This window comes from Geotrypetes seraphini, chromosome 6, assembly GCF_902459505.1.
Source record: "Geotrypetes seraphini chromosome 6, aGeoSer1.1, whole genome shotgun sequence".
Lineage (NCBI taxonomy): Eukaryota > Metazoa > Chordata > Amphibia > Gymnophiona > Dermophiidae > Geotrypetes > Geotrypetes seraphini.
In genome coordinates this window covers 120478896-120505715 of record NC_047089.1, presented here as the reverse complement: position 1 = coordinate 120505715, position 26820 = coordinate 120478896, and the positions used below count along the sequence as shown (strand labels likewise).

Genomic DNA, 26820 nt, shown 5'->3' with positions numbered 1-26820 from the left:
AGGGCAGGTTTGATGAGGCTCGGAGCAGAAGATGTGGAAGCCTGGAGAGCCTCGGGTGAGGCCGATGATGAAGCACCCTTCGAGGATGAAAGCTCCATCGAAGACTCCATGCTGTAAAGCTGCTCCCACAAGATGCAACGACGCTTGAAAGCACAGGCTGTAAGTGTTGAACAAGGCCGGCACGATTTCGGGAGATGTTGAGGCCCGAGACACCGAAGACAGCGTCGATGAGGGTCCGTCAGGGAAATCGCGCGCTGGCACTTGGAACACTTTTTAAAACCGGTCGCAGGCCGGGACATAGGCCGAAAAAGCTCCGCCGCAAGATCGAAGCCGCAGGGCTGCGGCCATGTGGCCTGCCCAGTCGAACGGACGGAAGAAATTTTTTTTTTTTTAAAAACAAGAAAAGTACGACGAAAATCAGCGATTCCGAGAAAAGGAACCCAAAACTACAGACTGAAAGAAGGCACAAGTGAAAAAACTTCACACAGAGAGTCGAAGACGGACTTCTCGACTCCGCGGAAAAGTAAGAACTGAGGAGACGCGCCCTGCACTGGGCGGGAAGGCACTTGCGCATGCGCGGTGCGGGCGACTCGAAACTTCGAGTTTCTTCAAGCAAGACTGCTTGTGAGGCGTCCGCTTCGGGGCTCCGTTGGATCACGTAACCCATTAGTGAGAATACCTGCCTGCTTGTCCTGGGATAACGCCCAACACAAAACTCTAACCAGTAGGTGCTGTTCTCTGCCTAAAGAAAACCCCCCTCCCAACCCCACCCCCAACTTTCCCACAGAACATTCCCCACTATGGGGAACCTGTACCAGGCCCGCAATTGACGCCTAACAAGACCCCACCCTCCATAGTACAACAACATAGAACAGTTTTAATGCTCCCAACCAGCAAGTACCACCAAGCCACCCAGCCAGTACTACCATGCAAGAAAAAATAATGTAAACAACCCATAGAAACACCCCAAAATATAAGAATATCAGGGGGCCTCTGCAGATAATCCAAAGGTTAGATTAATATAGTCTGCGACTTCTTGAGCTATCACAAATGAACGCCAGGCTCCGTTATGTTGGATTTTAAGTAGTGTCGGATACAAAAACATAAAACGCGCTTTACATTCCATAAGCTTCATACATAACGGATATAAACCCTTCCTCCATTCAGTCAGCGCTGCAGAATAGTCTTGGCTAATCCGAATTGGTGCTCCCTGGAACTTCTCGTTTGGTGTTTAAGGATTTCCATTTTATGTCTATAGTTCAAACATTTCACAATGACCACTCTGGGCCGCGAATCCCGGTCCGTTCACGCCCCAATACGATGAGCACGTTCCAGACATATGGGCCCTAGTGAGGAGGCACTCGGGAACTCCAGCTCTAACCAACTTTCCAGTTCCGGTAACAAGCGAGCATCCGAAATGAGCTCCGGAACGCCAAGAAAACGCAAGTTATTGCGACGAGACCTGTTTTCTAGGTCCTCAAGTTTATCGGCCTGATTACGTATCTGTTCCTGCAAAGCTGATATGTCCATTTCATGGGAGTTCACGGTGTCCTCCACCGCCGAGACCCTCTGTTCCAGGTCAGTTGTTCGAGACGAATTTTCAGACAAAAGTTGTTTAAGCCGGGTCATCTAATTGAGGAGCCAAAACTTGCGTGACCGCCGATTTAATTTCATTAAGCGCCGTCTCTGTGAACTGCGAGACCGCAGTGGCCGTAGCATCTGCCATTTTGGGAGCAGCCAGAGTAGCGCGATCCTGATCTTTCCGCACCAATTTCATAGCCGCCACTTCCTGAGATCGGGTAATATAACGTTCCATATATTCTGCCACCAAAATCAAAGAAAAACTCTATCGCGAAGCTGGTCAGGAGAATTAGTTAGTATAACAGGAGAGCAGAGTCCCGGAGCCGGCCAAGAACACGTCCTCACCCGCTCATAGCGTCACGTGACCTCTCCTCAGAAAGATATTAAATAGAACTGGTGATAAAGCTGACCCTTGAGGTACACCACAATCTAACGATTTATCCTGAGATATTGATCTCTCAGTGATCACTCTAAAAGTACGTCCTCGGAGAAATGCTGAAAACCAGTCCCAAACTACTCCTGTTAAACCAATCTCATGTAAGAAGTTTAGTAAAAGACCATGATCCACTAGATAAACACTGAACTCAGATCTAATGACACTACCATTGCAAAGTTTCCCCCCGTCCAAGAATGAGTGAACCTCTCTAAGAAAGCCTGCTAGCACTGTTTCAGTACTATGCATTGATCAAAACCCCGCTTGTCTTGGGTTAAGTACATTGTTGATTCGATGTAAGACACCAGCGGTTCTAAAACTATCCTCTCTATTAATTTTGCTAAAAAAACAAAGATTAGAAACTGGTCTATATCTAGTTGGATTCAACATATCTAGATCTTTCTTCTTCTGAATCGATTTAATAATCGCCTTTTTTCAACATGCAGGTACCTCTCCGCTATTTAGACTATTCTGTATCATAATTAAAGCTAGAGCTAATAGACCATGTCTAGAACTTGAAAGTAGAGAGCTGCACGGGAACGGGGACGACGGGAATCCCGCGGGACCCGCGGGCATCCCGCGGGTTCCCCCTTTGGGTCACGGGGATCCCGTGGGGACGCCCCTAGGGTCGCGGGGATCCCGTGGGGATGCCCCCTAGGGTCGCAGGGATCCCGTGGGGACGCCTCTGAGGGTCGCGGGGTTCCTGCGGGGCTGGATGTACTCAGTCGCGCGGCTCTTCTCCCTACCTTCTCTGCTTGCAGCACAGAGCCGAATGGAAGTCTTCCCGACGTCAGCGCTGACATCGGAGTGGAGGGAGGGCTTAAACAAAGCCCTCCCTCCCTCCGACGTCAGCGCTGACGTCGGGAAGACTTCCGTTTGGCTCTGTGCTGCAGGCAGTGCAGGTAAGGAGGAGAGTAGCCTCGCGGTTCGAGTGGCTACCAAGGGAGGGGGCGGTCCGCCCCGCCACACCCCGCCCCGGTTGCAGCACAGCCGGCCAGGTCCCCTTACTTTTGTGGCACTTCCCCGACCGACCGACAACAGCCCCGGTCCGACAATCCTCCCTGCCCTGTAGCCGCAAATCTAAATTATCTTCTTACAGCAGCTGTAATAAGGTAATTTAGATTCGCAGTTAAGGGCAGGGAGGTTTGTCGGACCGGGGCTGTTGTCAGTCGGTCGGGGAAGTGGCACAAAAGTAAGGGGACCTGGCCGGCTGTGCTGCACCCGGGGCGGTAGAGAAGGAGTGGGGAGAAGGACGCTGAAAGGCCATGGGGAAGACAGGAGGAGGGGGGGAAGGACTCTGAAAGCACTTGAAGACAGAGGAGGGAGAAGGACGCTGAAAGCACATGAGGAATACAAAGGGGTGGAGAAGGACGCTGAAAGGCCATGGGAAGGGCGGGGGGGGGAAGGACTCTGAAAGCACTTGTGGAAGAAAGAGGGGGGAGAAGGATGCTGAAAGCACATGGGGAAGACAAAGGGGTGGAGAAGGACGCTGAAAGGACATGGGGAAGACAAAGGGGTGGAGAAGGATGCTGAAAGGCCATGGGAAGGGCGGGGGGGGGGAAGGACTCTGAAAGCACTTGTGGAAGACAGAGGGGGGAGAAGGATGCTGAAAGCACATGGGGAAGACAAAGGGGTGGAGAAGGACGCTGAAAGGACATGGGGAAGACGGGGGGTGGAGAAGGACGCTGAAAGGCCATGGGGAAGACAGAGAGGGAGAAGGACGCTGAAAGGACATGGGGAAGACAGAGAGGGAGAAGGACGCTGAAAGGACATGGGGAAGCAGAGGGGGGAGAAGGACACTGAAAGCACATGTGGAAGACAGAGGGGGGAGAAGGACGCTGACAGGACATGGGGAAGATGGGGGGAGAAGGACGCTGAAAGGAAATGGGGAAGAGAGAGTAGGGAGAAGACGCTGGCAGGGAAGAAGACAGATGCCAGACTATGGGGGGAGCGGAGAGAAGAAGATGGGTGCCAGACCAATTTGGAAGGGGGAAGAAAGGGAGAGGCACAGTAACAGAGCAAATGGAAGATGCAGAAGGAAGAGAGACAGTGGATGGAAGGAATTGAATGAGAACATGAGGAAAGCAGAAACCAGGCAACAAAGGTAGGAAAAGAATTATATTTCTTTTTTTTTATTTTGCTTCAGGATAAAGTAGTATATTAGTTGTGTTGATAAAAATTTATAAACATTAGAGGCTCTGGTAGAAACCCATTTGCAAAGTATGTATTTCTTCCCAATTAATATTTTCAAATTAATAAAGTCTTTTTGCTTATTTGTAAATGGGTTTCTACCAGAGCCTTTAATTCAGTAGCATAATTAAATGAAATAACTATTTCTGAAGTTTATATGGACGGGCGGGGAAGGAGAGAATTCCTCGCGGGGACGGGTGGGGACGGAGGGGATTCCTCGCGGGGACGGGTGGGGACGGAGGGATTCCTCACGGGGACGGGTGGGGATGGGTGGGATTCCTCACGGGGACGGGTGGGACTTTGGCGGGGACGGGTGGGATTTCTGTCCCCGCGCAACTCTCTACTTGAAAGCCATTTTGAAGGCACCGGATCTAAATTACAAAAGGTGACATGCATTGTACTAAATAATTTTTCCAGTTTGGATAAAGATGGTAATTGGAAAACTGACCAACTAGATTTTCCTAAATCTATGTTTCTTTCTTCTAAATCAGTCCTGAATGGATCAGTTTGACTGATTTGCAAATTTTTTTTAACTCTGATTGTAAATCTAGAATTTTTGAACAGAAGAAATCAGCTAGTTCCTCTGCCTCTGGCATTATTCTAATCCTTTTATTGGAGTCCTCATTTTTTAAAGCTGCAACTATAGAAAAGAGTTGTTTTGTTGGAACTCTCGCTGTTTTAATTTTTTGTAAAAAATAATCTCTCTTTGCATTCTTTATTTCCCTATTATAAATATTCTGAATATTCTTACAACGCCCCCTAGCTGAACTTGTTCTCTTTTTCCAGACTCTTTCTGCCCTTCTTAACAGCCTCCTAAATAATAGCAAACCCTCATGAAACCATTTATTATTTTTGATTTTCATACCTTTAATGGTGCTAATTCATCTAATTCCTCCTGTAACACCTGATTACATGTTTCTGCCTGGTCCATTAATGGGGCCTCCTTAAAATCCGGAGGGAACTTAAAAGAGAGGTGAAATTTCATTTAACTCAAGAGAATGCATCAATCTGTATTTTTTTAACCTTCTAAACTAGAACTATTATCAGGTTGAATATCCAAATTTATATTCCAACTGATTACATAATGGTCACTTCATGAAACTGGATCACTCTTTACCTGTATAGAATTATCTCCTATATTATGAGAAGTCAAAACTAAATCCAATGTATGTCCCTTTTGATGTGTTGTCACCTTAACCCATTGTTCCAACTTCAAATCCACTAACAAGGCCTGAAAATACTTTGTTTTACAGTCATTCGCCATATCAACCTGAATATTAAAATCTCCCACTATCATTAACCTTGAGATTGAGAACCTCACTGATAAGTCCACTATAGTCTGATATATATGCCGGTCTTAATAACTATGTATTGTAACACTGCTACAGACAAAGACGAATCCAGCAGTACCCCCAATTCAGCTTAATCTCTTGCTGAATTGGGATTGAAACTCCATCATATATAAATCAAAGGGGCACCCTAAAACTCAGAAGATAACTAAGAGGCAGCCAATGTATCTAGCAACTGTTTATTTGGTATATAAGAACTTGACACAGGAATCTTGTTTCAGATAGAGATGCAAATAAAAAATACATACACAACATACTAAAGGAGGATTCAAATCTGTTAAGGATACCAACAGCAAAGATTTTTCCTTCCAGTGTTTCTGGATTGATAGGTCTTCCTGTACATTCCAGCAATTTCCAAAGTCCTTGGACTCCCATGTTGCTTCAAGAGGTAACCAATAAACATCAGATAAAGTTTTTACATTTTGCTATAGAAAAGCTTAAGTTATAACAAATGAGAAAAGCATATGGACCATAGTTCATAGTATGCATGTGATGCTTGTGAACATGTGTTTGTATGGGGGTGGGGTAGGTGGTCAGTGAATCACAGGTAGATTTTGGGGATAGGGTATTCTTGAACTGCTGGGGGCAGTTCCATAGGGTATTTTAGGAGGGTGGGAGCAGTCTGAGTTTGTGGTGGGGCTGCTGCTGGAAGAAGGTAATTTAAGGGATTGGGACATTTTAGAAGATTCAGAAGGGCAGGGCCATTTCATGGCATGCTAGGGCAGCTTCAAGGGGTGGAGAGCCAGTCACAGGGAGTTAACTACTACTACTACTTATCATTTCTGTAGTGCAGAAAGGTGTACACAGTGCTGTACATTTGACATGTAATAGATAGTCTCTGTTATGACGAGCTTACAATCTAATTTGGATAGAAAGATAGGACATATAGGGGTTGGGGAGTTTCTTGCAGAGAATGATAATATGGACATAGGTAATTTTACAGTGAGTGGGAGTTAGGAGTTGAAAACAGCCTTGAAAAAGTGGGCTTTTAGCTTGGATTTGAATACTGCTAGAACGGAGCCTTTACATATTGACTCAGGCAGTCTGTTCTATGTATACGGCATAGCAAGATAGAAGGGACGGAGTCTGGAGTTGGCAGTGGAGAAGGGTATGGATAGGAGGGACTTGCTCGATGAATGGAGCAAGTGGAAATTTAAGGGTAGAAGAAAATTGAAAGGACCATTTCCCAACTGTTGTGCTTACTGCCTGTAAGTTACTGAATACTTCTCCCATAGAAACAGTTCAAATCTTTATTGTCTTTATAGGAGGGGATTATTTTTCTGGAATCCTTAGCCCAATCTTGCCCATTTTGATGTGTTAAAGTGCTTTAACAATTTTTCCCCGCCCCTGGTTAGAGTTATTTTGCTGCCAGATGGGAAGACACCATATTCTTGATCCCCTTTTCTATTAATGCTTTTCAACTTCAGCTGGGTTACAAAGAAAGCAAAGTTACTTACTTGTTACGTGCACCTGGTAGGGGTAGGGAACTCCGGTCCTCGAGAGCCGTATTCCAGTTGGGTTTTCAGGATTTCTCCAATGAATATACATGAGATCTGTTTGCATGCACTGCTTTCAATGCATATTCATTGGGGAAATCCTGAAAACCCGACTGGAATACAACTCTCGAGGACCAGAGTTCCCTACCCCTGCTCTATAAAAATAATAAATTGTTATTGTTGTAGCAGGTATTCTCAGAGGACAGAAGGCCAATTATTCTCACATATAGATGATGTAATTGACAGATCCAGCAGTGGAAACGTTGCCTAGCGTACTGTTTTTTTAAGAGTTTGAGGCAGCGCTACCACCATGCATGCATGGGTGCCTTCCCACCCCTCTCACAAGTGTGGGACCAGCAATACTATAATATAATTATCAAGTAAATACAACTCCTAGAAGAAGTGGGAGGATATTTGAGAATAATTGGCTTACTTGTCCTTGGAGAATATCTGCTAAGAGTAACTTCACTTTCTCCAAGGACAAGAAGACTGTAGCAACCAGACTAACTGGAAACAACAACAATTAGAACAATAGGGACTTGCAATTGAGAGTCCAAAAAGTTAATTTAACCTGGAAACGTATATACACTGTTGTGAAGGTGTAGCCTGGGACAAAATAAAAATGGACCTAGTAGGGTGGAATTGGATTCTAGACCCCCAAACAAGTTCTGCAGCACTGTCTGACCAAACTGGCTGTCACATCGGGTGCTCTGTTCCAAGGCAGAAGAGGGATGTGAATGTGTGGATTGACGACCAGATTACAGTTTTGCAAATCTTTTAAATGGAGGCTGACTTCAAGTGGACTATTGATGCAACCTTAGCTCTGACATGACCTTTTAGCCCAGCCTGTGCATAAGTCAGTAGTCTCCAACCTTTTTCATGTAAAGGGCTGAGGGCCACCAAAGATTTCAAGCTTACACATAATAATAATTTGTAAACCGCCTTAACTTGCTTGTTCAAACTGGGTATTAAACATTACTATGTACAATGACTCATGATATTTCAAACTGCATCTCTGTTACTACTTAATTCTTGTTCTTTGTTCTTGTATGTTATTATTTGTTCAAAATAATAAATTATATTTGGGGAAAAAAATTTATGCTAATATTGATTCTACAACACTTCAAGAATAGAGGAAGGAGTGGCCAAGTGGCCAATTTTAAGTTATTTGATATACCGCCAATATAAAACCAAGGTTAAAATCTAAGCGGTTTACAATAAAAACTGAGGTAAAAGGGTAAAACACAAAAACTAGAAACTACAGGAAACAAATTACAAACAGCATAGAAAACATAAGGGACAAAACAAAAGGTAGAGTTACTCCTTTTTTCCCTTTAAATACTGTATTATAAGGTAAAAAACATAAAAGGAAATAGGATAAAAATGATCATTTCAGAGATGTATATGATCAGTAAAAGAAGAAAATATGCTATGTATTAAAGGCCTGTAAAAAATAGCTTTGGATGTTGGAAAAGAGGTTTCTGTATGGAGATATAAAGGAAGGGAGTTCAGAGAATGGGAGCCATAACTGAGAAAGAAGAATTCCTATGGACATCAAAAAATAACTGCCTAAATGAAGAACAGTCAATAAAAATTGAGACGAGGATCGAAGGGTTCTCTGGAGGGAGTATTGAACTAAATAACCAAATAAAAAAAGAGGGAAGACCACTGGAAAGAATTTGAAAAGTAAGACTATTATATTTAAATAGAATCCAATAAGAAACAGGAAGAATATGCTCAGCTTTTAGGAGAGGAATGACATGGTCGAATTTTAGAACAATGATAAAAGTAACCGAACTGCAGTGTTTTGAACTAACTGTAACCAATGAAGTTGATAGTTTGGGAGACCAAGTAGAATGGAATTACAATAATCCAGTTTTGAAAGAACTAATGTATAAGAATGTGAATAGAACAAGGTTGAAGAAATAAATGAATGGAATGAATTTGATGAAGAGCTAATAAAGGAAGAAATCACCCTTGAAATATGAAAGTGAAAGAATAAAGTATTGTCTATCACAACTCCTAAGATCTTAGTTTTTGTTGAAAATGGTAAAAAGTACCTTTCATAACAACCTCACCCTTTTACAAAACCATAGCACAGTTTTTAGCGCCGGCCACAGTGGTAACAGCTCTGACGCTCATAGGAATTCTATGAGCGTCGGAGTTGTTACTGCTACAGCCAACACTAAAAATCGTCCTATGGTTTTGTAAAAGGAAGGGGGGAGGGATTTGGTGGATTTTGAAATGGGGTACCTGAAGAGAAAAGTGGCACCACGGTTTTCTGAGAATTAATTTTCAATTTATTTGATGTAAGTCAGTCAGCAATGTTATCTAACTTAGCAGATACAGATGAATGACAGGATGGTATACAAGAGTCTAGAGGATGAAGAAGTTGAATATCATTTGCTTAAATGAAGAGACTGAAGAAGAGTCAAAGGAGCAAGAATTGTATTAAAAAGCATTGGGCCCAGGACAGAGCCCTGGGGAACACCAGCTTGAAGAGGATAATAACTGGATAAAGTATTGAATAATGTACCGTATATGAACAGTGAGCCTTGTCAATTGGTTCAAATGGAGACTTCATCAGTTGAGCAAGGACAACCTTGAGGTCCCAAACCACAGGAGGTGGTTTAAGAGGAGGTTTGACATTGAAAAGTCTTTCCATGAATCTGGAAGCCACCGGATGAGCAGAGAGGGGTTTTCCCTTCAATAGGCTGATGGAAAACCGCAATTGCACTGAGATGGACTCGGATCGATGTAGACTAGAGGCCAGAAGTGGATAAGTGCAAAAGGTAATCCAAAACAGAAAAGAATATCTAGTCCATTTTTTGGTGATAGCATTGTATAGTGGTAGGTTTCCTAGAAGCTTCTAAAACGTCTCTGACAGATTGAGAAAACTGAAGAGGAGTTATGTTGAGAGGTACCAAGCTGTCAGGTGTAAAGACTGGAGGTTGGGATGCAGCAGAGATCCCTGACTCTGTGTAAGCAGAGATGTAAAAACTGGTAGAAGGTATGGCTCCCTGCTGCTGAGTTGAAGTAGAAGGGAGTACCAAGGTTTTCTCAGCCACCTAAGAACAATTAGAATCATGTTGGCATGGTCGTTCTTCAACTTGACCAGAGTCTTGAGAATGAGAGGGAATGCATACAGGAAGAGATTTGTCCATTCCAGAAGAAAAGCATCTGCCTCAAGGCAGTTTGTAATTGTGGGGAGCTGCAAAGAGGTCTATTTGAGGCGTTCCCCACTGTGAAAAAATGTGATGAAGAGGTGAAGAATAGAGGGTCCATTCATGAAGTTGTAGAAGATTACTCAAGTTGTCTGCCAAGCAATTCTTTGCCCCTTGGATGTAGATAGCTTTGAGGACAGTGTTGTGGCGAAGTACCCAGACCCAAACCTTCAGAGCTTCTTGACAAAGGGAGGCAGATCCTGTTCCTCCCTGTTTGTTGACATAATGCATAGCAACTTGGTTGTCCATCCAAATAAGGACTACCTGGTTGTGAAGAAGATGTTGAAAGCATTGACAGGGGGGGGCGCTAGAGAGCCCGAACAAGATGGAGGCTTGAGGCTAGAGCTCTCGTCCTCGGCTCCGCTATTTCTACTCCCCTCGTTTATCACAGCATTTACTTGTGCTAATTCTTACGGATAAGATGCCAGCTCCCAAGCAGGGAAAGATTGAGGCTGCCTTTGCAGGAACATCTGGAGCTAAACGGCAGAAACAGGACCCGCCGTCCCCTGTTAAGGGTGATGCCACGTGTTGACCCGGAACTCACGGTGTCTGATCAACTACAACTTATCTCCAACATGTTATCCGAGAGCAAAGATGACATCAAAGATATTAAGCACGAGATGATATCTCTTACTGAAAAACTGTCAGCAATGGATTCCAAACTGGTAATCTTGGAGCGCAAGTGCCAGACTATTGACGAACTTGCATCGAATCAATCCATGGACCGGAAGGCCCTGCACGCCCTGGAGGATCTCGGTAACCATAGCCGAAGGAATAATTTACAAATTAATGGCTTACATGAGGGGATTGAGGGTCCTAACGCCTGTAAATTTTTTGAAGAGTGGCTCCCCAAAGTGCTTTCCTTACAGTTCGACCGGCCGCTCGAGGTGGAACGAGCCCACAGGGTTCCGGCCAAATATCCTTCAGGCTCCCAATGGGCACGTCCTGTAGTAATGAAGCTGCTGCGCTTCCCGCACGTGGCCCAGATTCTGGATAAAGTGCGATCGATTCAGAAAATCGATAGGCAGGGGCAAACCATTTATATATCTGCCGACTACACCAAAGTCACTGCGGAGAAGCGGCGCCAATTTCTGGCCTTGTGCCCTCGTTTGCGTGCACTCGAGGCGCGCTTTGGTTTACTTTCACCAGCACGCTTTAAAATCACCTATAACAACCGAACCAAAACCTACAATGACCCTACAGACGTGGATCAGTTCCTGAGAGACCAGGAGGACCTGCAGCGTATGGACACTTGATCGTGTATCAGACTTTCTGCTTAGAATTTCTCATTTGTATTTACTGTTTTACAGGAAGCGCTTAATTGCTTAGCTCTTTTTTAGAGCTGTGAGTGGAGTATTTCACCATTATATTTCTGTTTTGTACCACCATATTTGTAGCGGGGCCACTGGGGGGGGGAGGCCTGGTCTTGGGCCTCCATATTGTGTTGCCTCTTCCCCTCCATAGGCCTTCGGGGCGCCTTTTTGGCGGGTTGATTACAAGGCTTTTGTCTGTGGGTGGGGGAGTGTTAGGATGATTGTGGGGTGGGTGGGGGTATATGCAAGTGTGTATGTATGGGGTTTGTTTCTTTTCTGTTCAGAGCAGGGTAGCTATTGATTGGTTTTGTGTTATCAGGGCAGTGTGTAGTGTGGACAAGCGACGCTCAGTTTTTCTGTATGCCACTATTTCTTTTACATTTTACTAATGGCTCTATGTAATGTATTATCTTTGAATATTAGAGGTTTAAACCATCCCATCAAAAGAAAGCGGGCACTACTGTTTTGTAAGCATCATGCCGCACATGTAGTCTTTTTGCAAGAAACCAAATTGAACTCGATTGAATCCGCTAAATTAAAGCAGGATTGGGTCTCTCAATGTTTTTTCTCTCCTGCAGTTTCCTCTAAGGGAGGGGTGGCCATCTTAATCTCTAAACATCTTAACTACACTATTGTGCATTCTTCTCATGACTCTCAGGGGCGATGGGTTACAGTCACCCTGGACATAAACTCCCGACAATACACATTCTTTACGCTATATGGCCCAAATGCTCCAAACACTGAATTTTTCAGAGCCTTAGCTAAAGAACTGACATCTATATCCACTGATTACTTTATAATAGGGGGTGATTGGAATCTGGTCTTAGATGCCCATCTTGACCGTAGATCCCAATCCTCTTATCGCTCCCCTCCTACGCTTCCGGTATTGAAGCACATTATCCAGTCCTATGGACTGGCTGATGTCTGGCGTCTCTTTCACCCAAAGGACCTAGAATACACCTTTTGGTCTGCACCTCATGCTTCTGCCATGAGATTGGATTACTTTCTTCTGTCTCATTCCCTCTTGCAAAATGTACTATTCTTTCTTGCCCTCTAACTGACCATTCAGCTGTCTCAGTCTCCTTCACTCTTTCTGCACCATCATCTCCTACCCCTACCTGGCGTTTGAATACGGCTCTCCTAGCAAACAAAGATTTTCTGAATCAGGTTGAAGATTGGACTGAAGAATATTTTGTACATAATGATACCCCGGAGATGGCCTTTCAAACTCTTTGGGATGCCTATAAAGCATACTTACGAGGTAGAATCATAGCATATTCGGCCCACTTGAATAAAGAACGCAAACGTGTGCTCACTAACTTGGAAGATCAAATTAAATCTCTAGAGATAGCATACCATATCTCTCCCACTACTCCAGTTTTATTACAGATCCGCAAGCTCAAATTTCAATACAACTCCATTTTATCTGAGAGGGCAGGAGTCCTACTGCTACATGAAGGGGCTATATATTTTGAACATCGTAACAAAGCGGGGACATTGTTGGCTAATTATCTCAAGCAAAAAAAGAGAGCTGGACATATTAAAGCCCTTAAACCGGCCGGATCTCTCATTACAGATCCTATTGCCATTGCTGATCATTTTAAATCTTTCTATGAACATTTATATACTTCGGGAGTTAACCCCTCTAAGGAAGATTTTGATGATTTTTTTAAAGGTATGGCCCCCCCTACACTTCCCTCTCAATTACTTGAGAATAAACCCCTCTCAGATTCGGAAATAGGAGTGGTCATAGATGGTCTAAAGTCTGGTAAGGCTCCGGGGGGAGATGGCCTCCCCTTGGGCTTTTATAAAGCTTTTCAGAAGTTTCTACTTCCCCATTTATTTAGACTATATACTGATTTTTTGGGAAGAGGAACTAGTGGAGGCACTTTTGTTGAGGCGGATATCGTAGTTTTTCCCAAGCCTGGACGGGACCCCTTGCTTCCGAAAAATTATAGACCCATTTCATTACTCAACTATGATTATAAAATATATGCGAAATTTCTTGCAGAAAGACTAGCTAAGGCTCTCCCATTGCTCATTCATCCTACTCAATATGGTTTTGTGAAAGGACGCCTGACAGCGGATAATTCTATAGTTTTTTGTCATGTGCTGCAGGCTGCTCGCAATATTTCCACTCCAGCATGTGTGATGTCATTAGACGCAGAAAAGGCCTTTGATTATGTGGAGTGGAAATATTTATTTTACACTTTGCGGTGGTATCAACTGGGAGATGCTTTCATTGATATGGTAAATCTTTTGTATGCCAGTCCCAGGGCCAGATTGAATGTGGAGGGGTATCTGTCCTCATACTTCTCCCTATCACGGGGAACTAGCCAGGGTTGCCCTTTGTCGCCGCTCCTGTTTAATCTGGCCCTGGAACCCTTGTTACGCAAACTTGATTCTGATCCTGCTATTACAGTATACAGGTGGACCCGACTGAGGTGCATCTATCAGCTTTTGCAGATGATGTGCTTCTTTATATATCCAGACCAACAGATACCCTTCCAGCAATTCTCAGTCTTCTCTCCAGTTTTGGTTGGCTATCTGGCTATACCATCAATTGGGATAAGACTGAGGTCCTGCCTCTGAATGCCTATTGCACACAAACTATGGTTGCACCCTATGGTCTTACTTGGTGTTCCACGTCCATTAAGTATTTGGGGATCCACTTTTGTAACACCTGGCAAGATACGGTGGCTCTTAATGTTAAATTATTACTTTCCAAACTTCAAACACTATGTAATCAGTGGTCCCCACTTTATTTAACCTAGTGGGGCAGATTAGAGACCATTCGTATGATGCTGACCCCCCAAATTCTTTATGTTCTTCAGATGTTGCCCTTACCCCTTCCTCCCACACTGTTTAACCCTTTCAGGACCATAAGGATCGTAGGCCAATTTTTGTGGTTTTGACGACATTTTTATGGTAAAAAGGGCTTGCAGATGCCAAAAAATTGATTTTTTTTGTGAAATATCATTATTTTTTTTTTTAAAAAATCACACTTCTGGCTTATGGACAGTGTGGCAAGTGAATCTTCTCGTCAATCTGGCAACGACGCTAATGAATGAATGTCGGAACCAGTTTGTTTACATAAAGGCAGTATCATATGGAATCCGTACATATCAAATTTAGAACTGTAGACTATCCCAATCAAAATTTATAGGATTTTAAAGTTATGGTACAAATATGTCCCTTGGTCCTGAAAGGGCTACACAAATAGATCGGACTTTGACCAAATTTTTATGGACTGGGAAGCCCTCCCGTATTGCATTGTCTACCCTTAAGAAACCATGGCACCAGGGTGGGGTTAATTTCCCTCATTACACACGATATGCCACTGCAGCCATATTGCAGGGGGCCAGTAAGTGGTTTCTGCCCCAAGCAAGTACTGCCTTGCCTTACTGGGGTTTATTGGAACGTGAATTGGCGATGCACTATACTTTGGAAATCGCTTGTTATTCCAGCACCGTTCCCTGCTTTAAAGATTGGGAGGTGATGCACGCTACTCAGCGGGCGATACTCAGCCTAGGTTGCACTTTACAGCATCCCATCTTTACTAATGTCCACTCCTCAATTTGGGGTAACCCTAACATTACTATTGGCTCAGGTATGGTGCATTGGCCTACCTGGATAGCCAGGGGTATATGGTCTGTTCGAGATCTCATGATAGATCTTACTTTGATGTCTTTTGCTCAGCTACAGTTAAAGTATAAGCTACCCTCTCATCAGGCATATCGATATCTTCAACTATGTCACAGTCTGCATGCGGTATATGGGCCCACGCTAGAGCATCTGCATCGAGGCTCACTTTCTTTATCTGCCTTGCTGGCTTCTTGGAGTACTAAACCTCACGTGATGTCTAAGATATATGATGTTCTACAGGACTCGGGTCTGGATGATTTTCTCCCTGTCCAACGAATGTGGGCACATGATCTTCAATGTGTGATTTCTGAGCAACAATGGTCTCAGTTGTGGTGCATTCAGCGTCTCTCAGACAATCTCTGTTTTTTGTTCTTCATAAATCGCTCTGGACTCCTATTAAACAACAATGTGTTTCTCCGTCTTCCTCCAATCGATGCTGGCGGTGCGAGGCATATATTGGTACCTTTCAGCATATGCTATTTGACTGCTCCCTCGTCTCTGGTTTTTGGTCCGAGGTTGGAGACATTGTGAGTCATGTCCTTCCTTCTCCGGCGTCCTTGTCCTATTGCCAAATCATACTGCGTTCAGTCATACTGGACCCTCCACTCTCCCGACAGCATTCCGCTCTCTTTGACATTCTCTTGGGTCTGGCAATCTAAACTGTGTTGCTTCATTGGAAACAGCAATCTCCAATGCCCACAGCTCAGTGGTGGAATTTGGTACTCACATGCTACAAATATGAATTCCGGTTGGCTGAATGCAGGGGTTCGCAAAGGACTTTCCAACGTATCTGGTCTCCTTTGATGCACTATTGCGATTGCACAAACTGATCGACTGTATAATTATGTAATACTCACTATTTTCCTGTATTTTCTTATTTTCATATTGAGACTTTGTATGGTATTGCCTACACTGCGACTGTCTGTAACACATATTGGATGCTCTGCTCTGTTACCTCTGTTGGTTCTTTTTCTGTTTTGTTGTTCATTTTCATTTTCAATAAAATGATTGACTTTAAAGAAAAGCATTGACAGCCTTGAGGATCACTCTGAGTTCCAACAGATTGATATGACACTGACGATCCGTACTGGTCCAGTGGCCTTGTGTACGGAGATCATCGAGATGAGCGCCCCAAGCGTAGGTCGAAGAATCTGTCGTGAGGACCTTCTGATGGGGGGATTGGAAGAAAGCATCCACCAACGGAGAGACTGCTTCAATGAAGGAGTGACTGTAATGTGTCGAGAAAGTGGGTCGCAAACCTGCGTCCATTGAGATGCCAGGGTCCACTGAGGAATTCTGAGGTGAAGTCTGGCAAAAGGAGTCACGTGTACTGTGGAGGCCATGTGAGCCAGAGGTACCATTATGTGTCTCGCTGAGATGGAAGAACGGGCAGACACTGTATGACAGAGCTGAAGAGCTTCCAGACGTTGTTGTGGAAGGAATGCTCTGAGTTGGATAGTATCCAGAACAGCTCCAATGAATTGTAGATTCTGTGAGGGCTGAAGTTGGGATTTGGGAAAGTTGATTTCGAATCCCAAACTTTGTAGGAGCCAAGTAGTCCGTTGGGTCGCTACAATAACCCCCTGAGATGTTGAATCTTTGATGAACCAGTCGTCTAGGTAGGGAAATACCTGAAGACCATGGTTCCTTAGAGCTGCTGCTACCACTACCAGGCACTTGGTGAACACTCTGGGAGATGAAGCCAGACCGAAAGGAAACACTCTGTATTGATAATGCAGATTCCCCACCCGAAATCTGAGATATTTACGGGAGGCCGGATGGATGGGAATATGAGTGTAGGCCTCCTTAAGATCCAGAGAGCATAACCAGTCATTCTGCTCGAGAAGGGGATAAAGGGATGTCAGGGACAACATTCAAAATTTTTCTTTGACCAAAAATTTGTTGAGAGCCCTGAGATCCAGAATGGGCCACAGATTGCCCATCTTCTTTGGAACAAGGAAGTAACGGGAGTAAAAACCCCTGTTCTGCTGTTCCAGAGGAACTGGTTCGATGGCATGGAGACGAAGCAGAGCTTGAGCTTCCTGAAGAAGGGCGGTCTGGGTAGGATTGGAAGGATACTCTCTTGGAGGAAGCTCTGGTGGAACCTGTGTAAAATGAAGAGAGTATCCTTCTCTGATGATGGTCAGTACCCAGAGGTCGGATGTAATTGTCATCCATCGGTGGTAAAAATGATGGAGATGACCTCCTATAGGAGGAAGAGAAGTCAGAGACAGAACGACGGAGGTTATGCTCTGTTTGAGACAGTCAAAAAGGCTGTGGAGCCTTAGGTGCAGCAGTTTGGGGCAGGCAGGTGAAGTCTGGCAGAGGACGGAGAGAGGAGAAAATCTATCGAAAAAGGTACAAGGGAGCAGAGAGAAGGCAGAGGGTGAGGGGCTGATGTGAGACATAGCTCCACCCACTCCCTGACATCACCCGAAGCAGACTCGAAGCTCCCCCTTAAAAGAGAGGAGCCAACGCTGCACAGCTTCTGAAGATCCAGCTTGCCAGCTTGCCTGAGTTTGGGGCAGGCAGGTGAAGTCAGGCAGAGGAGGGAGAGAGAAAATCCACCGAAGAAGGCATGAGGGAGCAGAGAGAAGGCAGAGGGTGAGGGGCTGAGGCGAGAGGTAGCTCCGCCCACTCCCTAACATCACCCGAAGCAGACTCGAAGCTCCCCCTTAAAAGGGGAGGAGCCAATGCTGCAGAGCTTCTGAAGATACAGCTTGCCAGCTTGCCTGAGTTTGGGGCAGGCAGGTGAAGTCGGGCAGAGGAGGTAGAGAGGAGAAAATCCACCGAAGAAGGCACGAGGGAGCAGAGAGAAGGAAGAGGGTGAGGGGCTGAGGCGAGAGGTAGCTCTGCCCACTCCCTGACCTCACCCGAAGCAGACTCGAAGCTCCCCCTTAAAAGCGGCAAAGGCGCTCGCCTTAGCGAGAGTGCCTTTGTGAAGGGCCTCAAGTCACTACACCCAAGGACACCAGGGAAGGACAGCAAGCAGGCAGAGAGGGATAGAGAGAGGACACCAGCAGCAGGCAGAGAGAGAGAGAAAGGACACTAGCAGCAGGCAGAGAGGCACAGAGAGAGAGAGAGAGAGAGAAAGAGAGTGGGAGAGGATACCAGCAGCAGGCAGAGAGAGGGAGAGGACACCAGTAGCAGGCAGAGAGAGAGAGGACACTAGCAGCAGGCAGAGAGAGAGAGGACACCAGCAGCAGGCAGAGAGAGAGAGAGAACGACAATGGAAGCAGAGGAAAACCAGAAGATGAGCTTTCCAGTGTTCTGCACAGACTGTTATATGTATGACTACCTCCCCTCGGGGAGACAGTCATATGTATGCGGTCGGTGCCAGGGGCTGGAAAGCTTGAAGAAGGAAGTAAAGCGACTAGAGGAAAAGATATAGGAGCTACAAGGACTTTACACTACAGAGGACCCAATCAGGACAGCTATAGACTTCATGAATGAGAGACACATTGAGGAGGAGGTCAGGGAACTTGAGAAATTCATTGAGGAAGCCTACAGGAGGAGAGTGGAAGAAAACGAACTTCAAATGAAGGATTAAGTTACACCAACACCAACATGGAAGGGAGAACAAGAAGCAGCTGACCTCATAGAAGACACCCACGGAGGAACATCGCATGAGGGGGAGAAAATGGCTAGTCGATGCACAGGAGAGGAAGCAGCGAAGCACACCGAGGACATTGACCTGAGCCCGAAGCGAAACCTAAAGGAGGGAAAGTCAGCGATCCTAATGGGAGACTCGATCCTGAGGCATGTGGACAGCCACATAGCAGGAGGGAGAGAGGATCGACTGGTGGCCTGCATCCCAGGAGCGAGAACCAAGGACATCGTGGACAAAATTGGAAAGATCCTGGAAGGGGCGGAGATGGAAGAGACCACAGTAATGATTCACATCGGGACGAACGATGTCAGCAGGCGAGACTACAGAAGAAGCACGCTGATAGTTCAAGATTCTGGGAAGAAAGCTGAAGATGAGGACCCAGAAGATAGCATTCTCAGAGATCCTACCAGTGCCGAGGGCAGATGTGAAAAGGCAGGAGGAACTACAATCAATAAATGTGTGGATGAGGAGATGGTGTGAGGAAGAAGGGTTTCACTTCATGAGGAACTGGACAACGTTCTGGGGCAAGAGCAAGCTCTACAGGAGAGATGGACTGCATCTGAACGCGGCGGGAACAAGACTTCTAGCAAACAAAGTCAGGAGAGGAATAGAACAGGCTTTAAACTAAGAAGAAGGGGAAAGCCGACAGTCGACCAAGTGTCGACGATTCAGAAGAAGGTATCCCATGAAGATACTAAAGGGAAAAAAGGCTGGGAAGAAACAATGGTCAAATTACAGGAGTTGACTAACACAGAAGAGGAAGTTAGAAGTATTGTAACACAAGAGAATAAACTAAAGACCGAAGCACAGGGAAAGGAAATGAAGACAAGAAAATACCAGGATCTAAATTGCATATATACTAATGCAAGGAGCCTAAGAAACAAAATGTGGGAATTGGAATCCATGGCCAATGCAGAAGACATTGACATTGGAGTCTCTGAAACGTGGTGGAATGAAGAAAACAAATGGGATACAGCACTGCCAGGGTACAAGCTCTATCGCCAGGACAGGTCAGGACAGAAAGGAGGTGGAATAGCCCTATACATAAAAGAAAGCATACAATCGACAAAAATGGATAAAGCAGAGATGACCAACAAGCTGGAATCGCTATGGGTTAAAATACCGGGAAGGAAAGGGCCTGAAATAAAGATGGGTCTATACTATCGTCTACCCGGGCAAACCAGAGATATCGATGAAGAAATGGAAGACGAGATGAAGCGTGAATGCAAAAGCGGTAACACGGTTATTATGGGAGACTTCAACTATCCTGGGATAGACTGGAGTCTTGGAAGCTCAAAATGAGCTAGGGAGACAGAATTCCTGGAGGCTATACATTATAGACTCGAACATCAGGGAGACCCAGATCCCCCTCCATCTTAAAGAGCGTCAGCTTCGCGTAAGCAATACGGGCCGCCCGACTTCGCCAAAGAAACGCTGAAAAAAGAGAACAAACTTTTCGGACATCCCTTTGCAACATCCCTTTGCAAAGGATATAACAATTTAGGCAAAAGGATCATTTTAATCAACGCCGCTCTCCCCAAGAGAGACAGGGGAAGATCCCTCCACGCAGAGCAGAGGGCTTGTATTTTATCAATAGCAGCCAAAATATTACACCTGTACATAACCTTAAGGTCTGTATGCAAGTAAATACCTAGATACCGCATGGGCTTGCAGACCGGAGGAATCTGAAGTCCAGCGTGCCAAGGCTCCCACCCAAGTCCTGTCAAGGGCAACAGTTCGGATTTCGCACAGTTTACTTGAAGTCCTGATATAATACCAAACTCGGATACCAACTGCAACGCCACCGGTAGGTGAAGGGGGGCCTGATCCAGAAAAAGGAGGATATCATCCGCAAACAAGTTAATACGGCACTCTGACGTCCCTAAGCGGATACCCCTCAAAGAAGAGTTAGGCCGGATCTTAGTAGCTAGCGGTTCGATGGCTAAGACAAACAACAGAGGGGAGAGGGGACATCCCTGACGCGTCCCACGACAAAGCGGGAAGGGCTGTGAGAGACCGCCATTGATAATAAGGCATGCTTGAGGCTTCATGTAAAGGCCCTGAATCTAAGTAAGGAAGGTCCCATCTATGCCATATTCCCGGAGCACCCAGAAAAGATACTGCCATGATATGCTGTCAAAGGCCTTTTCCATATCGAGCCCAACAATCGCAGAGGTACCCCCCCCCACCCCGATGCTCATGAATTGCCATTAATGCCCGGAGAAGGTTCATGGAGGCATAGCGCTGAGGCACAAATCCCACTTGATCATCTCCAATAAGTTGGGGCAAGAACACGTTCAACCTAGCAGCCAGAACAGAAGCCAACAACTGAACATCCTGATTCAATAGGGAGATCGGGCGATAAGAGCCAACTTGCGTGGGATCCTTCCCGGGCTTCGGTAACAAGGTGATATGAGCTAAATTACTGTGAAGGCCCGACGTGGTAGTGGATAGATAGTTGAAATAATCTCCTAGAGGCTGCGCTATCAGATCAGGCAACAGCTTATAATACTCTGGGCCAAACCCATCGGGACCCGGCGATTTAGCAAGTTTCAACTTCTTAATCCCCAGCCTAATTTTGTCCAAGAAGATGGGAGCATTCAGTTGTTCCACCTGGACCATGGAGAGCCGAGGAAGACCTATATCCCGAAAAAAACTATCCCGGTCCGCTTCCGCGAAGCCTTCCTCGCGTACAGTTGACTATAAAATTCCACAAATCGCTCCCGGATTTGAGCTTCCTGAGTCACGCACTCTCCCTGAGAAGTGCGCACCAACCAAATAATTTGTCGCTTCCGATAAGAGCGGACAAAATTCCCTAAAAGTTTGCCCGCCTTTCCTCCCCACTGATAGAGACAAAATTTCTGATAGTAGAGATCTTGACGAGCACGATGGTCTAAGATCTCATTGATCTAGGAACACAGAGAGTGAAGTAGCTGACAATCCGACCCCGCCCGAGTCTGCTGATGACGCTGACGCACAGTGACCAGTTGCCGGGACAAATCGAGAAGTTTCTCCCCCTGTCTCTTCCGTACCGTAGTCACATATTGAATGATATGGCTCCGTAAGACCGCCTTCGAGGCTTCCCAGAACATAGCCTGGTCGACGGCAGAAGTATTGTTAAACAAATCGTAGTCCAACCACCGGGCGCACAAAAACTCATAGAATTTCTTATCATAATATAAAGCAGCAGGAAATCGCCAGGAGCTCTACCCCCTCTGATTCGTGATCGCCAAACTCAGTACCACTGCTGAATGATCCGAAAGAGTGAGATCTTCGATCGTGACTTTATCAACCCGGGGAAACAAAGCAGAGGATACCAAAACATAATCCAATCGGGAATAGAGGGAGTGGGGGTGAGAATAAAAGGTATATTCTCGATCGAAGGGATGAAGGGTTCTCCAGGTATCCACCACCGCTAAGTGATCACAGAGGAAATTCACCCCCATATGTATATTATTCCGAGGTCGCGGCCTGGCAGGAGGACAGTCCACAGTAGGGTCAGCCGTGTTGTTAAAATCTTCACCCACAACCAGGTGATAAGTAGGGTATTGCGCTATGATGCCCAGCAACCCCGAGTAAAAGCGGTGATTGTAAACATTTGGGGCATACAAATTACAAAGCAAAAGCTGAAAGCCCCAAAGTTCCCCCAAGATCAGGACATAACGACCCTCTTTATCCTGAATGGTCTTATGAATAAGAAAGGGCAGATTTTTGTGAATCAAAATGGCCACCCCTCGTTGTCTACCATTATAGGCAGAGTATTTCACATCCCCGACCCATTCCCTGCGCAGCTTCTCATGCTCCACGCTAGTCAAGTGGGTTTCTTGAAGGAAAGCAATATCACTCCGATGTTGCCGGAGCCAGGTCAAAATTTTTTTTCGTTTGATAGGGGAGTGAATGCCATCCACATTGAGAGTAACCACATTCAAATCAACCATAACTACTCAAGAGAAAAAGCCACCAAAACAATCGTAGGATACAAGAGAAAAAACTGGTGAGAAGCCAGACCCCCCAGCTAGGCCTGGCCCCAGAGAAAAACAGTGCTCCCCCAGCTTCAGATCCACTATATCTCCTCCCCCCCATTCCCCTTCCGACCCCTTCAATACACACCAAAAGCATCCACAACCACACAACACACACACTTCCCATCGCACTACCCCATCCCTCCCACCCGTAAGCTTGTCCCCAAGCATCCCAAACCCCACAGTCCCACAAAGACTGCATACACCCAACCCATTGCATCCCCACTCCTGACCCCAAGCCCAAAAGAACCCAGAAAGAAGAGCGTATGAGAAGCCCAATGCTCACCCTGTCCAGTCCCATACGTCTCCACGCTAACCAAAAAGGAGCAGCTACCGAAGGGGGACCCTCCTACCCAACAGAGTAGCTAACCCAGTCCCACTCCTAATCAAAGCAAGTCACAAAGCCCCTTCCCCTTCTAGCCCTATTGACTCCCCCATCCAGCCTGATATCCCTCGGCCCAACACCTGCTAGGTAACCCCCCCTCCTGCTTGTTCCAGCACAAGATGCCAAGGGGCCAGAAGGCAAGACCCACACCCAGCTCTCCCTAAGAGGAAAGGCCCAAGATGCAAGAAAGAAACCCCCCCAACCACAAACAGTAGGGCTAGGATGGACAGGTAACAGAGTCTGTGAACAATATAACAATACATGTACAACCAAACCCGGAGACAACAGAAGCACCTTCGGTGTATCCTATAAAGCCTAGAGAGGAATTGCCGACATTAGAACAGGCAGCCCCCCAAGTGCCCCACCCACCCCAGAACTCCCCAATCCACTGAAAAGAAGAACCAAGAGAAAGGAAAAGAAAGAACAGAGCAGGACAGAAGATGACAATGGAAGGATACCACTAGGGCCCGGGACCGGTCAGCACTGCAAACAGAGTCCCGCCTCGTGCACTGGAGGCCCTCGCGGCAGAGAGGAAAACAGAAAGAGCCAAGAATACAAGAGAGAAAAGAAAAATGAAAAAAATAAATGAAAATGACTCAGAAAAGAATGTACTAGCCTCCAAAGGGAAGTAAAATGTCAATAAAAGCAAGCAGAAAAATGCAGATAAACAGAAGAGAACAGAGGAAAAAAAGAGAATAAACAAATAAATAAACAGATAAATAAAACAAAACCGGAGCAGCATCAGGGGCAGGCACAACCGCAGCCCAGGCCACAAAGGAGGGAGCGCTGCGAAGCAGGAGGAAAAAGAAAACAGAAGAAAACATGCAGCAGGCACTAGGCATTAAAGGTCCACAAGGTCCAAGTCCCCGGAAAACAGGAAAGCTCAATAGGTGCCGAAGAGATCTCATAGATCCAGCAGTCATCCCGGCAGGCCCTCTAGAAAGGTGCGGTTCTCCGTAGGGGAAGAAAAGTAGAGCACCCGATTTTCATGATGCACCCGGAGCTTAGCTGGATATAGGAGGGCAAATCGTAGCTGGCGTTGATGGAGTTGAGAACAATAGGGTGCCATCGCCTTCCGTTGCTCCAACACCCGCTGAGAATAGTCTTGAAACACCAAGAGTCTGTGGCCCTCATAGGAGAGAGTGCCTTTCTTCCTGTAGCTCTCCATTAGTCGATGCTTATCCGCAAAGTTGAGCAGGCGAGCGATGACGGGACGGGGTCGAGAGACCCCCTCTCGGCGAGCCCCCAACCGGTGGGCCCGCTCAACAAGCAGAGGGGTCCCGCCGGTATCCAGGCCCAGCTCCCCAGGCAGCTAGGTCGAGATCAGGGTGGTTAAAGCTGGTACTGTAAGGGACTCCGATACGCCGATAAGACGGATATTATTCCGGCGGCTGCGATTTTCCAAGTCCTCTGCGCGGTCCTCCAGGCGACGGTATCTTTCTTCAAGAGAAAGGCTCCCTGCCTCCAAGGCCCCCACGCGGTTCTCCTGAGCTGACACGCGGTCCTCCACGTGTTGCAATCTGGCGGCCTGCCGCTCCACCAAGTCTTTCATGCCATCAACAGTGGATTGCAACCTGGTGAGCTTATCGTCTAGGAAAGCAGTTAAGTGTTTTTTCAACTCTTCAATAGCATCAGCGTGCAGGGTGATTATCGGGCTGTCAGCGGCTCTTGCAGGAGAATGAGGCGTCGCCATCTTGGCAGGAGTAAAAGGGCCCCTCGGGATCTTAGCAGCCTTCTGGGCTCGCGTCGGCATAACGCACAGCCTCACCAAAAAGGATCCGCAGATAGCCAGCCACCTGTCCCAGCCCGCGGGGAGGAGACGGGTCCCAAAACAGCCGAGAAAAGCAGAATATAGCCGGTAAAATAGAGCTCGGGTCAGGAGAGGGATCAATGTACGTCCTCTCAGGCTGGATGCATCACGTGACCCCCTATTTTATTTTTTTTATCTATTCAATTGATCTCCCAACCTAAAGAAGGATATAAAACTGCTTGAGAGGGTGCAGAGACGAGCAACGAAGCTAATAAGAGGTATGGAGAACTTGGAATATGAGGAACGACTCAAGAAACTGGGACTGTTCTCCCTTGAGAAGAGGAGGCTGCGAGGGGACATGATCGAGACGTTCAAAATGCTGAAAGGCATCGATAAAATAGAGCAGGAAAATAAATTATTTACATTGTCCAACGCGACACGGACAAGAGGACATGGTTTGAAGCTAAGGGGGGACAAGTCCAGGACAAATGCCAAGAAGTTCTGCTATACACAGCGAGTGGTAGACGCCTGGAATGCTCTCCCAAAGGAGGTTATTAAGGAATCCACTGTGCTAGGATTCAAAGGCAAATTAGATGCACATCTCCTTACGAGAGGCATAGAGGGATATGGGTGACTAAAACTACATCAGGTGTATACCTGACTGGGCCTCCGCGTGTGCGGATCGCCGGACTTGATGGACCATGGGTCTGATCCGGAGATGGCAGTTCTTATGTTCTTATACCGTTCTCCCAGGGGAGCTCAGAACAGTTTACATGCATTTATTCAGGTTCTCAAGCAGTTTTCCCTCTCTGTCCCGGCAGGCTCATAATCTATCTAACGTACCTGGGGCAATAGGGGGATTAAGAGACTTGCCCAGGCTCACAAGGAGCAGGGTGCTGAGGCTGTAGCTTTAACCACTGCACCATACTCTCACGGGAAGTGGCGCGGGACCAGGCAGATAGTCTTATGCGCCACTCTACTGCAAGGGAAAAGAAGAGGACTTGAGCTGTGTCAGCCGTCACTGCTTGCGGGAACCAGCGGAGAATAGGCAGGCAGCCGCATCCAGCAAGGGAGGGCGCCAGCCGGGGCCTGCCCTACCAAATTAAAAATATGCAGGGAGCAGGGAGAGGCTGAGCCTGGCTGCCTGCCTGCCTGTGGGGAGGCTGGGAGTGGGGAGGCCTGCCTGCATGCCTGGGAGGGAGGAGGCCTGCTTGATTGTTTGCCTGGAGGGGCTGCCAGGGAGGGGGGGGAGCTGCCTGGAATGGGGAGGACTGCCTGCCTTGGGGGCTGTCTGGGAGGGGGGGAGCCTGCCTGCCTGGGGGGGCTGCCTGGGAAGGGGGAGGCCTGCCTGCAGGCCTGCCTGGGGGGGGTTCTTGAGAGGGTGAGGTGTGCCTGCCTGGGGGGGCTGCCTGGGAGGGGGAAGAACTGCTTGCCTGCCTAGAGAGGCTGCCTGGGAGGGGGGCAGCCTGGGAGAGGGAGGCCTGCCTGTCTGCCCTGTCCCTACCTGCCTGCCTGCCCTGTCCCGGCCTCCCACTAGACCACCAGAGGGAGGACAGGATACAGAGCTTGGCAAGGAATGTGGGGTTGGGTGCAGAGCCTGGCAGCGAGAATTTGGTTCAGAATGGTTTTTTTTCTTGTTTTCCTCCTCTAGATCTAGGATGCGTCTTATGGTCAGGTGCGTCTTATGGACCAAAAATATGGTACTTTCCCTCGAATTACAGCTTTCAATGCCTCCTACAACAATAGAGGATTGATACCATCAACATCATTTAAGTCCAGATAATCTTGAATAGCCTTAGCTAAGTGCTCCACAGAGGAAGAG

General features: G+C 46.6%; 1 protein-coding gene across 5 annotated transcripts in view; it reads right to left on the bottom strand.

The window, feature by feature from the left end:
• LOC117363217 (DNA repair protein complementing XP-G cells-like) overlaps positions 1 to 26820 on the bottom strand; it is a 650515-nt gene that overhangs the window by 546838 nt on the left and 76857 nt on the right. For 3 of the 5 annotated variants that reach the window (XM_033950644.1, XM_033950643.1, XM_033950645.1), the window contains exon 3: positions 5841 to 5932. The exons of 1 other annotated variant lie outside the window; for it this stretch is intronic. In XM_033950644.1, coding sequence (XP_033806535.1) covers positions 5841 to 5928 — 88 coding nt within the window. In that variant the 5' untranslated portion in view covers positions 5929 to 5932. Of the gene's footprint in view, positions 1 to 5840; positions 5933 to 8355; positions 8360 to 26820 lie in introns of those variants that run through there. One more of the 5 variants, XM_033950647.1, reaches the window with a different exon arrangement.